The sequence below is a fragment of the Ornithorhynchus anatinus genome, chromosome 5, assembly GCF_004115215.2.
Source record: "Ornithorhynchus anatinus isolate Pmale09 chromosome 5, mOrnAna1.pri.v4, whole genome shotgun sequence".
Classification (NCBI taxonomy): Eukaryota; Metazoa; Chordata; class Mammalia; order Monotremata; family Ornithorhynchidae; genus Ornithorhynchus; species Ornithorhynchus anatinus.
Genome location: NC_041732.1, coordinates 58,301,463 through 58,314,123, shown reverse-complemented (window position 1 = coordinate 58,314,123; position 12,661 = coordinate 58,301,463). Strand labels below are relative to the sequence as shown.

Sequence of the window (12,661 nt, the reverse complement as noted above, 5' to 3'; positions counted from 1 at the left end):
CAATTCGATTTGCTCGTATCTGCCCCAGTGCCTGGCACAGAGTGAATGCTTAACAAATACCATGATTATTCAGTGCTTAGAACAGTGTTTGGCACATAGTAAGTGCTTAACAAATACCATCGTTATTATTATTATTAGATGGGGAAATAGTGGGGTTAGGGGATATGTTCATAAGCGCTGTGGGGCTGAGGTGGGTGAACAGCAAGGGCGTACAAGATAAAGATTCAAATGCCTAGATGATGCAGAAATTCATTCGATTGTATTTATTGAGCGCTTACTGCGTGTACAGCACTGTACTAAGCGCTTGGGAGGCTGCAATATAACAACAAACAGACACATTCCTGCCCACAACGAGCTCACGATCTAAAAAGCAAGTGAGAGCGAGTAGGGGAAATGAGGTCTTAGTCGGGGAGGAGATGCGAATTTTAGGAGGGCTTTGAAGGTGGGGAGAGTGGTGATCTGTCAGATATGAAAAGGGGAGGAGGAATTCTCCCAACTTCTTAGTACAGTGCTCTACACACAATAAACATATTAATAAATACCATCGATCAAGAGAGTTTCTGTCCAGGGGAAGGATGTGGGCGAGGGGTTGGCGGTGAGATAGGTGGGATCAAGGTACAGTGAGTAGGTCGGCGTGAGAGGTTTGAAATGCACAGGTTCGGTTGTAGTGTGTCTGTTATATTGTACTCTCCCGAGCGCTTAGTCCAGTGCTCTGCACACAGTAAGCGCTCAATAAATAGGACAGACTGATTGACTGACTGCTTCGTTCTCATTATGAAAGCAGCCCTTTTCTCTGCACGTTCTAGGCTGTAAACCCGGTGTGGGCAGGGATTTTCTCTCTTTATTGCTGAATTGTACTTTCCGAGGGCTTAGTACAATGCACTGCACACAGTGAGCGCTCAATAAATACGATTGAACGAACGAACGAATGAATAGGGGATCCACGAGATGAGGTAGGCTGCGGGGAGGCGATTGAGTGTCTTAAAGCTGACGGCAATTTATCGAATCCTAGAATTCATAAGCGCTTCAGGCTTCAGTGGATCATGTGGCATTTTTCTCACAATGCCTCGTTACTTTAAATAGGTTTTGGATATATTTTCACTGTTTCAATTTCACATGATGTATTAAACTTATAGGGTTTAAAATCAGGCCGTAAAGCAGAGCAAGGAAGCTAAACGGTCTTTGCGCCCAGAACTTGAACTTGGACATTTGGGCTTCTGTGTGTGGTCTGTGATTAAGAAACTGCAGCACTGGAACCATTTGTTTAGTTGAATTTTTTCTTCCAATAAAACCAGTTCATTATAAAATAGGATTGTATTTTTGAAAAGTCACACAAAGGCCATTTTCCTGCTATTTCTAATGATTTTCCTCCCTCATTTCTCGAGCACATTTTCCGAAAGCCCCTAACGAGACATGCCTAGTTACAGTGTGCGGAGAACAGACACGCTGCTGCATTTATTCCAAACGTGTTTTTTAATTGGGCTTTTCAATTATGAATGAATGGTGTGACTAAAGTTCCCGAACAATAGCCGTTTAGCTAGCACCCGAACCGTCCTGCTAGAGGTGTGGGCCGTCTTTGTCTCCTTTATGATACTCCGCACAAATGTAATGCCTCCGGGATAAAAGAATTCTTCGGGGTTAAAAAGTATGCGCTTTTTTTCCACAATACCTTGTTGACATTTTAGATAATATGGCATTCTTTAAGGAAGCAAGCTCACTCCCCGTTCTAATGAAAGGTAATTTCACAGCATCATTATCTGGGCCCCTAACGCTGAGGAAAATTGGGTTTTCCAGAAAATGTCCCATTCTGCAAGAATGCGGCAGAGTGCTGCACCCTAATCTCTCCGAGTGTGGGACGGTTTCCCATTCAGCCTTTCCCGGGAGGGATCCGCATTGTATTTCTAAGCAGCCCTCTGGCTCCCGGGACCACCCACCCGGCTATCGAGGGCCTCCAGGAGTGGGCCGGTCTCTGGAACATGCCGGGCCCGGGGACCCGCGTTTGAAATCTGCCCTTCTCTGTTCACGCAGGGCCAGTGGCGGGATGACGCGTTCAGTGGCCAAGGCGTCCTGACTCACCGCTCCGGAATCACCTACGACGGGCTGTGGATCCGTGGCTTCCCAGCCAGTACGTACTGCGCTTTTGTCCCTGGTCGTTGCCTGGAATGATGAGGATCATAAGAGTGGTGGTATCTGTTGAGCCCTTCCTTTGTACCGAGCAACGTACAGAGCCCTGGTGGGGAGGCGCAGTCAGTTGCGCCCCGGACTCTGTCCCACAGGGGGCTCACAGGCTAGCAGGGATCGAACGCCCATTTTGCAGATGAGGAAATCGAGGCCCAGAGAATAGTAGTAATAATTATTACGGAACTTGTTAAGCACTTAGTGTGTCAAGTGTGCCTGAGCACTCAGTCCAGTGATGGGAGCGTAGTAAGCACTTAATAAAACACCATAATTATTGTTATTACTGTTCTCTCCGCTGTGGTAGTTACACATTTATCAGGTTGGATACAGTCCCCGGCCCACATGGGGCTCACACTCTTAATCCCCGTTTTACAGCCAAGGAAATTGAGGCCCAGAGAAGTGAAGTGACTTGCCCAAGGTCACTCAGCAGGCACGTGGCAGAGCCGGGATAAGAACTCAGATCCTTCTGACTCCCAGGTTCGTTCTCTATCCTCTAAGTCATGCAACTTCTCTACAGAAGCACTTCTCTAGAGAAGTGCAGTCATTTGCCCAAGGTCACCCAGCAGACAAAGGAGCGGGGATTCGAACGCGGGTCTGCGGAATGCTCTGGCTGGCTTGTCAGCCGTCGATGTGGACCGGTGCTAGTGGTGATGGGGATGATGGCGTTGGCTAAGTGCCTCCTGGAGCAGAACGCTGGACTAAGTGCTTAGGAAAGTACAGCAGGAGCACAGGTCATAGTCCCTGCTGACAAGGAACTTACACCCTAAAGGGGAGAGAGAGACATAAAACTATTTACGAGCGAGCAGAATCCAGATCAATAAGCCGAACGTTTGATAGACTATTGGCTAGTGGCCTAGTGGAAAGGACATGGACTTGGGAGTCAGAAGACCTGGGTTCTAATCCCGTTCCACTATTTGTCTGCTGTGTGACCTTGGGCAAGTCGCTTCGCTTCTCTGGGCCTCAGTTCCCTCATCTGTAACATGGAGATTCAATACCTGTTCTTCTTCCTACTTAGAATGTGGGCCCCGTGTGGGAACCGATTATTTTATCCTGACCCCAGTCCTTAATAGAGTGCTTTTTTGTGGTATTTGTAAAGCGCTTACTATGTGGCAGGCACTGTACTAAGGACTGGAATAGATACAAGCTAATCAGGTTGGACTCAGTCCCCGTCTCACTGTGGGGAATCACGCTCACTATGCATTTTTTCACAAAAGCTGAGGATGGGCATAAATAAACACAGAAATAGCAGAGATAAGTCACCATGCTGATAATTAGTCAGGGAGACATTCATTCAATTCAATAGTATTTACTGAGCGCTTACTATGTGCAGAGCACTGTACTAAGCGCTTGGAATGAACAAGTCGGCGAGACATGTTGGTGGAAGTGGGAATAGAGGAGGGATTTGACAGTGGGGAGGAGCCAGCAAGGTGGATTTGGGAGTCACCCGCATAGAAGTGACAGTTGAAGCCTTGGGAGTGTTTGAGCTTCCTGAGGGAGGGAGTGTGAAATGAGGAGAGGAGAAGAATCAGAATAGAGTCTTGAGGAAGCACACCCTGAGGAATGGCCGGAGAGGCCAATCAGCCAGTCAGTCGTATTTATTGAGTGCTTACTGTGTGCAGAACACTGTATTAAGCATTTGGGAGAGTACACTACAACAGTAGAACAGACACATTTCCTGTCCACAACGAGTTTACAGTCTACAGGGTGAGATAGACATTAATAGAAATAAATAAATTACAGATATGTACATAGGTGCTGTGGGGTTGGGAGTGGGGATGAATAAAGGGAACAAGTCAGGGCGGCCCTGAAGGAAGTGGAAGAAGAGGAAAGGAGGGCTTAGTCAGGGAAGGCCTCCTGGAGGAAATGTGCCTTCAATAAAATTTTGAACGGGGTGGGGGAGAGTCACGGTCGGAGAGATAAGAGGAGAATCGGTCAAACGATCAGTGGTATTTATTGAGTGCTTTCTGCTTGCTGAGCACTGTACTAGGTGCTTGGGAGGGTACAGTGCGAGAGAAATAGCAGACACATTCCCTGCCCATATTGAGCTTACAGTCTTGAGACGACTTTACAGTCTAGAGGATCGGGCGAGACCAGAGTCGGGGCAAAAAAGCAAGATCCGAGAGGATTTGCAGGAGAAGCAGGTGATCCCTGGCCCAATTACCATTCACAGAACCCAACTGTACACCATCGCCTTGGGCTGTTTGTCAGGGCGTTCAGACTCCCTGCACTGGCTCAGAGTTCTCAGTGAAAAGAGAGTAGAAGACAAACATCGCTAAAATCCGCCCTTTCCTCTCCATCCAAACTACTACCACGTTATTACAGTTCTATCCCACCTGGATGACTGCATCAGCCTCTTTGCTGACCTCCCAGCCTCCTTTCTCTCCCCACTCCAATCCATCCTTCCCTCTGCTGCCCGGGTCATTTTTCTACAAAAATGTTCTGGACCTGTCACCCCGCTTCTCAAAAATCGCCAGTGGTTGCCCATCCACCTCCGCAGCAAACAAAAACTTAACTTTAACATTGACTTTAAAGCAGTCCACCACCTTGCCCTTTCCTACCTCCTCGCTAGTCTCCTTCTACAACCCAGCCCCAAAACTTCGCTCCTCCTTGCTAACCTTTTCACTCTGCCTCCATCTCATCTCTCTCGCCGACGACTCCTAGCCCACATCCTGCCCTCGGCCTTGGAACCACCTCCCTCCTCAAATCTGACAGACAATCAAAGCCTTATTTTGGGCACATCTCCTTGAGGCCCTCCCAGACTAAGACCCTCTTTTCCGCTTCTCCCTCTCCCATCTGCGTCACCCTGACTCGCTCCTCTACAGCCGCACAACACTTAGGTACATTATCAGAAATTTGTACGTATTGATGTCTGTCTCCCCCGCTCCGGACTGTGAGCTCGTTCTGGGCAGGGAATAGGTCTGTTTATTGTTGCACTCTCCCCAGCGCTTAATACAATGCTCTGCACACAGTAAGTGCTCTATAAATACCACTGAAAGACTGACAATGAATGAATGAATTTGTCTCCTGACACGTGAAGTCTACGTGGGCATTGTTTGGGGAGTACGCTATATTAGAGCCAGTATGATATCTCCAGTCTGGGAATGTGGGGTTGGCATTCCTGTGTTTGGGAGAATTCAGGCTGGAATCCCTTCATGTTTGGATGCCAGGCCCATGCTCACGGACGGTCTCTTCTGACACTGGCATGCTGAATCCAAACCGGCGTGAGTGGTTGGACAATCAGTCAACCAATCAATCGCATTGATTTTTTCAGTTTAAATGGTATTTCATAGCCTAGCGGATAGAGCACGGCCCTGGGATTCAGAAGGACCTGGGTCCTAATCCCAGCTCTGCCATTTGCCTGCTGTGTGACCTTTGGCTAGTTACTCACTTCTCTGTGTCTCACTTACCTCATCTGTAAAATGGGGATTATGTGGAGCCTGTGAGCCCCATAAGGGACATGGACTGTGTCCAACCCAATTATCTGGTATCTACCCCAGCGTTTAGTATAGTGCCTGGCATGTAATAAGCAACTTAACAAATGCCACAGTTATTATTATCATGATTACTAGAACTGAGTGTTCTTCATTCTGGCTTCTAGCCTATTTTTCCTGTCATGGCATCCAGCAAACCAACTCCACCAACTGTCCTTTGGGGTTCTCTATCAGAGGATTCAAGGTTGAGTTCATTCACTGAAGAACAGAGTTTGTGGTATGGAGGAGTTTCTGTGAAAGTAAACATGAAATGGTTGTTCCTTGCATTTACCCTTCCCTTCTCCCCCCCCACCAAAAAAATCAAACGAAAAGCCAGTGATTGAACTGACCTCGAATATGAAAGACTAGTTCCTTTCTTGTGCTCGATGAGGAAAGAGCTCATCAGCACATTTTTGGAGACACCCGCTTCCAAGATCAGAACGTATTCGGAATCCGTCTTTCGTCAGGCCACAGGAGGAAATGGGGGAAACAGATTTCTTGGCAAAGAGCTGGCTAATGCTGCAATGGTCTGGAAGCTTTTCTTGGAGGACGAGCTGGATGCCGAATACAAAAGAATGGATTTCCTCCCCTTTTTGGAAGCGCAAACCTGTCAACCGTGGACTAAACACAACCGGTCCGTGGCCGTCACCGGGTGGGGCAGAGGCTAGGACTTTGGATACTGGACATCCACTCTCCAACTCGAGAAAATTTGGGTCTAGATTTTAAAGGCAGTGATTGGTTTGTGCAGGTTTAGATCTTGGGGGAGATGGATTTCTTGAAAAAGCACTTTTCTCTTTTTTCTTTTTCTTCTGGTATTTGTTAAGGGCTTACTATGTGCCAGACACTGTACTAAGTGCTGGGGAATATAATCGGGTTGAATACAGTTTTGTGGAGGAATTGATGACTGGGCTAGCGGAGCTATCTCCTCCTCGCCAGAAACAGCGTTGCTCAGTGGTAGAGCATGGGCCTGCGAGTTAGAAGGGTCTGAGTTCTAATCCTGGCTCTGCCGCTTGTCTGCTGTGTGACCTTGGGCAAGTCACTTAACCTCTCTGTGCCTCAGTTCCCTCATTTGTAAAATCAGGAATAAGACCTTGAGCCCTATGTGGGACAGGGACCGTGTCCGACCTGATTATTTTGGATCTATAATAATAACAATAATGATGGAATTTGTTCAGCGCTTACTATGTGCCAAGCACTGTTCTAAGCACTGGGGGGATACAAGGTAATCAGGTTGTCCCACGTGGGGCTCACAGTCTTAATCTCCATCTTACAGATGAGGTAACTGAGGCTCGGAGAAGTTAAGTGACTTGCCCAAAGTCACACAGCTGACCAGTGGCGGAGCCGGGATTAGAACCCATGATCTCTGACTCCCAACCCCGGGCTCTTTCCACTGAGCCAGCTAATTTTCTATCCCAGTGCTTAGTACAGTGCCCGGCACATAGTGATGCTTAACAAATACCACATTTATTATTATTATTATCATTTCCGGACCATGACAGGGGAGCAGGAGTGCAAGAGCACAGACCTTGGCCAAGTGCAGGCAGCAAGCCCCATTTACTGCAGAATACAGTCGAATATGCCAGCAAAATGCATTTAGTCAGTCAGTCGTATTTATTGAACACTTACCATGTGTGCTGCATTGTACTAAGCACTTGGGAAAGTACAAAACAACAATAAACAGACACATTCCCTGCCCACAACGAGTTTACAGTCTAGAAGTGGGGAGATAGACATTAATATAAATAAATGAAGGCATTACTTCGATTCCCTTCCCTTCCCAAAATGAAGTTTGGATTTGTTACCAAGAACTGTACGTACCCTGATTGTTTTCATGCCGGTGTGGTGAAAAATGAAGAAGACGATGATAAGTGTTTGCCCTCGGGCAGGCCGTAGGGGACCGGCTGACCGGCGGAACCGCAGAGAGGCCTGTGATCGCTGGGAGCGGCTGAAAAATCTCAGTTCGCCGGCCCTGGCGATGTCACTCATTGAGTGAAAAAAATCCAAATGGCCACAAGCCACGCTCCGTCTCGGGAAGCAGCGCAGAAAACGCTGACTCCGGCAGAGCAGGAAAAGCAGGCTTTGAGCCTGAGCCCCAAGGGGACCCCAAGAATCCCCGACAATACCCCACTCCCCCAACCCTGAATCACCCCAGTACTTCAGAGGAGGAACCTAGGGCAAACATGGAGGAGGCGGGGGTCTCACTGGAGAGAGGACAGAGATGTTCTACTCTGCTGCTGTCCACTGCACCCCAATTTTCACCCTGCCATCTTAACCAGTCATTTAATGGTATTTACTGAGTACTTACTATATGCAGAGCACTGTACTAAGCCCTTGGGAGAGTACAATACAATGGAGTTGGTTGTATTATTAATCCCAGCTCCACCACTTGTCTGCTTCTGTGTCCTTGGGCAAGTCACTTCACTTCTCTGGACCTCAGTTTCCTCATCTGTAAAATGGGGATTGAGACTGTGAGCCCCACGTGGGACCCTAGACCCCCTCCAATCTGGCTTCCGTCCCCTCCACTCTACCGAGACTGCTCTCTCTAAGGTCACCCATGATCTCCTTCTTGCCAAATCCAATGGCTCCTACTCCATTCTGATCCTCCTTGACTTCTCTGCTGCCTTTGACACTGTCGACCATCCCCTCCTCCTCCATACCTTATCTCACCTTGGCTTCACGGACTCTGTCCTCTCCTGGTTCTCCTCTTACCTCTCTGGCCGATCATTCTCGGTCTCCTACGCCGGAGCCTCCTCCCCCTCCCATCCTTTAACTGTTGGAGTTCCTCAAGGGTCAGTTCTTGGCCCTCTTCTGTTCTCCATTTACACTCACTCCCTCGGTGAACTCATCCGCTCTCACGGCTTTGACTACCATCTCTACGCAAATGACACGCAGATCTACATCTCCGCCCCTGTCCTCTCCCCCTCCCTTCGGGCTCGCATCTCCTCCTGCCTCCGGGACGTCTCCACCTGGATGTCGGCCCGCCACCTAAAACTCAACATGAGCGAGACTGAGCTCCTCATCTTCCCTCCCAAACCCGGTCCGCTCCCAGACTTCTCTATCACCGTGGATGGCACGACCATCCTTCCCGTCCCGCAGGCCCGCAATCTCGGTGTCATCCTTGACTCGTCCCTCTCGTTCACCCCACACATCCTATCCGTTACCGAGACCTGCCGGTTTCACCTCTACAATATCGCCAAGATCCGCCCTTTCCTCTCCACCCGAACGGCTACCTAACGGCTCTCGTTATATCCCGGCTAGACTACTGTGTCGGCCTTCTCTCTGACCTCCCTTCCTCCTCTCTCGCCCCGCTCCGGTCTATTCTTCACTCCGCTGCCCGACTCATCTTCCTGCAGAAACGATCTGGGCATGTCACTCCCCTTCTTAAACAACTCCAGTGGTTGCCCGTCGACCTCCGCTCCAAACAAAAACTCCTCACTCTAGGCTTCAAGGCTCTCCATCACCTTGCCCCTTCCTACCTCTCCTCCCTTCTCTCTTTCTACCGCCCACCCCGCACGCTGCGCTCCTCCGCCGCCCACCTCCTCACCGTCCCTCGGTCTCGCCTATCCCACCGTCGACCCCTGGGTCACGTCCTCCCGCGGTCCTGGAACGCCCTCCCTCCTCACCTCCGCCAAACTGATTCTCTTTCCCTCTTCAAAACCTTACTTAAAAATCACCTCCTCCAAGAGGCGTTCCCAGACTGAGCTCCTCTTCCCCCTCTACTCCCTCTGCCATCCCCCCTTTACCTCTCCGCAGCTAAAGCCTCATTTTCCCCTTTTCCCTCTGCTCCTCCACCTCTCCCTTCCCATCCCCACAGCACTGTACTCGTCCGCTCAACTGTATATATTTTCGTTACCCTATTTATTTTGTTAATGAATTGTACATCGCCTCGATTCTATTTAGTTGCCATTGTTTTACGAGATGTTCTTCCCCTTGACGCTGTTTAGTGCCATTGTTCTTGTCTGTCCGTCTCCCCCGATTAGACCGTAAGCCCGTCAAACGGCAGGGACTGTCTCTATCTGTTGCCGACTTGTTCATCCCAAGCGCTTAGTACAGTGCTCTGCACATAGTAAGCGCTCAATAAATACTATTGAATGAATGAATGAATGACAGGGACTGTGTCCAACCCTATTTGCTTGTATCCACCCCAGGGCTTAATACAGTGCCTGGCCCATAGCAGATGCTTAACAAATACCTTAATAATAATAATAATGTTGGTATTTGTTAAGCGCTTACTATGTGCAGAGCACTGTTCTAAGAGCTGGGGTAGACACAGGGGAATCAGGTTGTCCCACGTGGGGCTCACAGTGAGGCACAGAGAAGTTAAGTGACTTGCCCACAGTCACACAGCTGACAAGTGGCAGAGCCGGGATTCAAACCCATGACCTATGACTCCAAAGCGGCATGGCATAGTGGATAGAGCATGGGCCTGGAAATCAGGCCTAATCAGGTAGGTACCTAATAGAGCTCACAGGCCTCTTCCTGTTTGACAGATGTGCTATCTGAGGCCCAGAGAAGTGACTTGCCCAAGGTCACGTGGCGGACAAGTGGCGGAGCCAGAATTTGAACCCTGGTCCTTCTATGAGTCCCAGGCCCGGGGTCTATCCATTAGGCTGTATTGCTTCCATGCTGACCCAACGGGGTTCCCCGGTGAACTTCTGCCTCACGGGGCCCAGACCTGGGTGGTTTTCAGTTGTGGTGGCCAGATCAGCTTGGGGCTCTGCAGTCTCACAGGCACCGACATCTCAATGTGTGTGTTTATGTGTGGGGGAGGTGGTTGGGGGCGGAGGAGTGCAGGACAGGGGTTTGGGGGAGTGGCTGGAGGCTGGAAGGGGTGAGCACCTAATAGCTTGTAGGCCAGAGAACCTCCATTTGGGGGGCTTTTCAGTCCCTACAGAAAAGTCTCGGGAAACTCATTAGGAGAAGGGAGAGTGCCTGCTAATTTTGTTGTGTTGTACTCCCCCAAGTTCTTAGCATTGTGCTCTGCACATATTAAGCACTCAATTAAAGCCATTGATTGATCGATTCATTGATTGATCTGGGATGAACAGAGAATCCAGCACAGAGGTGATCGTACCCTTCACCCTCACGGACTTGGCACCTACGGATTATAATCTCCTTGAGGGTGAGGATCCTGCCTACCAACTCTGTAACATGGTACTCTTCCAACTGCTTAGACCAGTCAGTCGGTCACATTTATCGAGCACTCGCTTTGTTCAGAGCACTGTACTAAGTGCTTGAGAGAGTACAGTATCACGATATGAGACCCATTCCCTGCCCACTGTCTACAGGTTGGACACAGTCCCTCTCCCTCGTGGGCCTCCCAGTCTAAACAGGAAGAATAGGAATTGAATCTCCATTTTACAGATGACGACACTGAGGTACAGAGAAGTGAAGCGACTTGCCCCAGGTCACACACCAGACAAATGGCAGGTGCGGGATTAGAACCCAGGTACTCCCAGGCCCATACTCTTTCCACTAGACCACACCACTTCCTCAGAATGCCCCTGGACTTGTACTCTATGCTTGTGACCCATCAGTCGGTCAATCAAGAATATCGTTTGAGCCCTTTCTGTGTGCAGAGGACTTTACTGAGCAGTTGGTGGTGTTAATAGACATGGTCCCTGCCTTCATGGAGTTTAAAAATCTAGACGTGGAGACAGATCCTGAAATCACTGACAGATAGGAAGAAGAAGGGATGGGAAATATGTCCATGCGTTAGAGCTTAAATAATTGGGAATGCAAGGAGGACCTTTTCTGACTAAGCCCTTATTTCTCCTATAGTAATAATAATAATACTAATGATGGTATTTGTTAAGTGCTTACTATGTGCAAGGCACTGTACTGAGCTCTGGGGTGGATATTCACCCTCTCCTCTGCATCACCAGTGCACTCAGATTCATTCATTCATTCATTCATTTATTGAATGCTAACTGTGTGCAGAACACTGTACTAAGTGCTTGGGAAGTACAATTCAGCAACAAATAGGGACAATCCCTGCCCACAATGGGCTCACAGTCTAGAAGGGGGGAGACAGACAGCAAAACAAGTAAACATGCATCCATAGCATCATCATAAATAAAAAGAATTATAGATATATGCGAATCATTAATACAAATAAATGGAATTATAAATATATACATATATACAAAAGTGCTGTGGGGTGGGGATGGGGGTAGAACAGAGGGAGCTAGTTGGGGCGATGGGAAGGGGAGGAGGAGCAGAGGAAAAGGATCTTAGTCTTGGTCACCCCACCCTCCATCTCCACAGAATTTATGTCCAGATCCATATATTCTTCCATTTTCCCATCCGTAATTTATTTGAATGTGTAGGTCTCCCGCTCCAGACTGTAAACTCCTTGTGGGCAGGGATTATCTCTAAATCGACTCTACTTAACTGTACTCTCTGAAGTGTCATCCTTGTTCTTTCTCAGTGCTTCTTCTATTTGTAAATAGCACCTTACTCTCTGTCTCCCCCACTACACTGGAAGCTCTTTGAAGGCAGGGACCACATGACTTAAAAACTGACCTCGCCTTGGCGCTTAGCACCACTGACAGATTGATAGGCTGATAAAATATCATTCTCCACTTCAGCTCCTGCCACGAAGATCGTCATTTTGGGCCCCGAGGTGATGGAGCTGATCCAAGACTCTCCCATCTGCCTTTCTGTCCAGCTGCAAACCGAGGATGGGGAAGTTGCTGAGGGTAAGAGTGTATTTTTGCGGCCGCTGCTAATTTCAGTAGACAAAAAACACTTCCTGCTTGAGAGGCACGCACATTCATTTCTGTGATCGTGGGGATCGTGTTCTCCGAGAGCCTCGTGCTATGGGAAAGTTGCGTTATAATAACCACTGATTGCATGGGTATTATGGGTTGGAGGAGGACGTTTTAGGGACACCACTGGGACCTTTTTAGGTACAAAGTTCCATGTTATTTTTATGTTCCTGGCTAGTAGAAGGCTTTCCCCCTCCCCACTCCCCACTGGCTATATTTAATCAGTGGTATTTATTGAGCGCT

General features: G+C 48.7%; 1 protein-coding gene across 1 annotated transcript in view; it reads left to right on the top strand.

Annotated features, from left to right (window-relative positions):
* MORN1 (MORN repeat containing 1) overlaps positions 1-12,661 on the top strand; it is a 239,097-nt gene that overhangs the window by 63,968 nt on the left and 162,468 nt on the right. The window contains exons 7-8 of the mRNA XM_029064471.2: positions 2,029-2,125; positions 12,239-12,349. Of these exons, the coding sequence (XP_028920304.1) occupies positions 2,029-2,125; positions 12,239-12,349 (208 nt within the window). The remainder of the gene's footprint in view (positions 1-2,028; positions 2,126-12,238; positions 12,350-12,661) is intronic.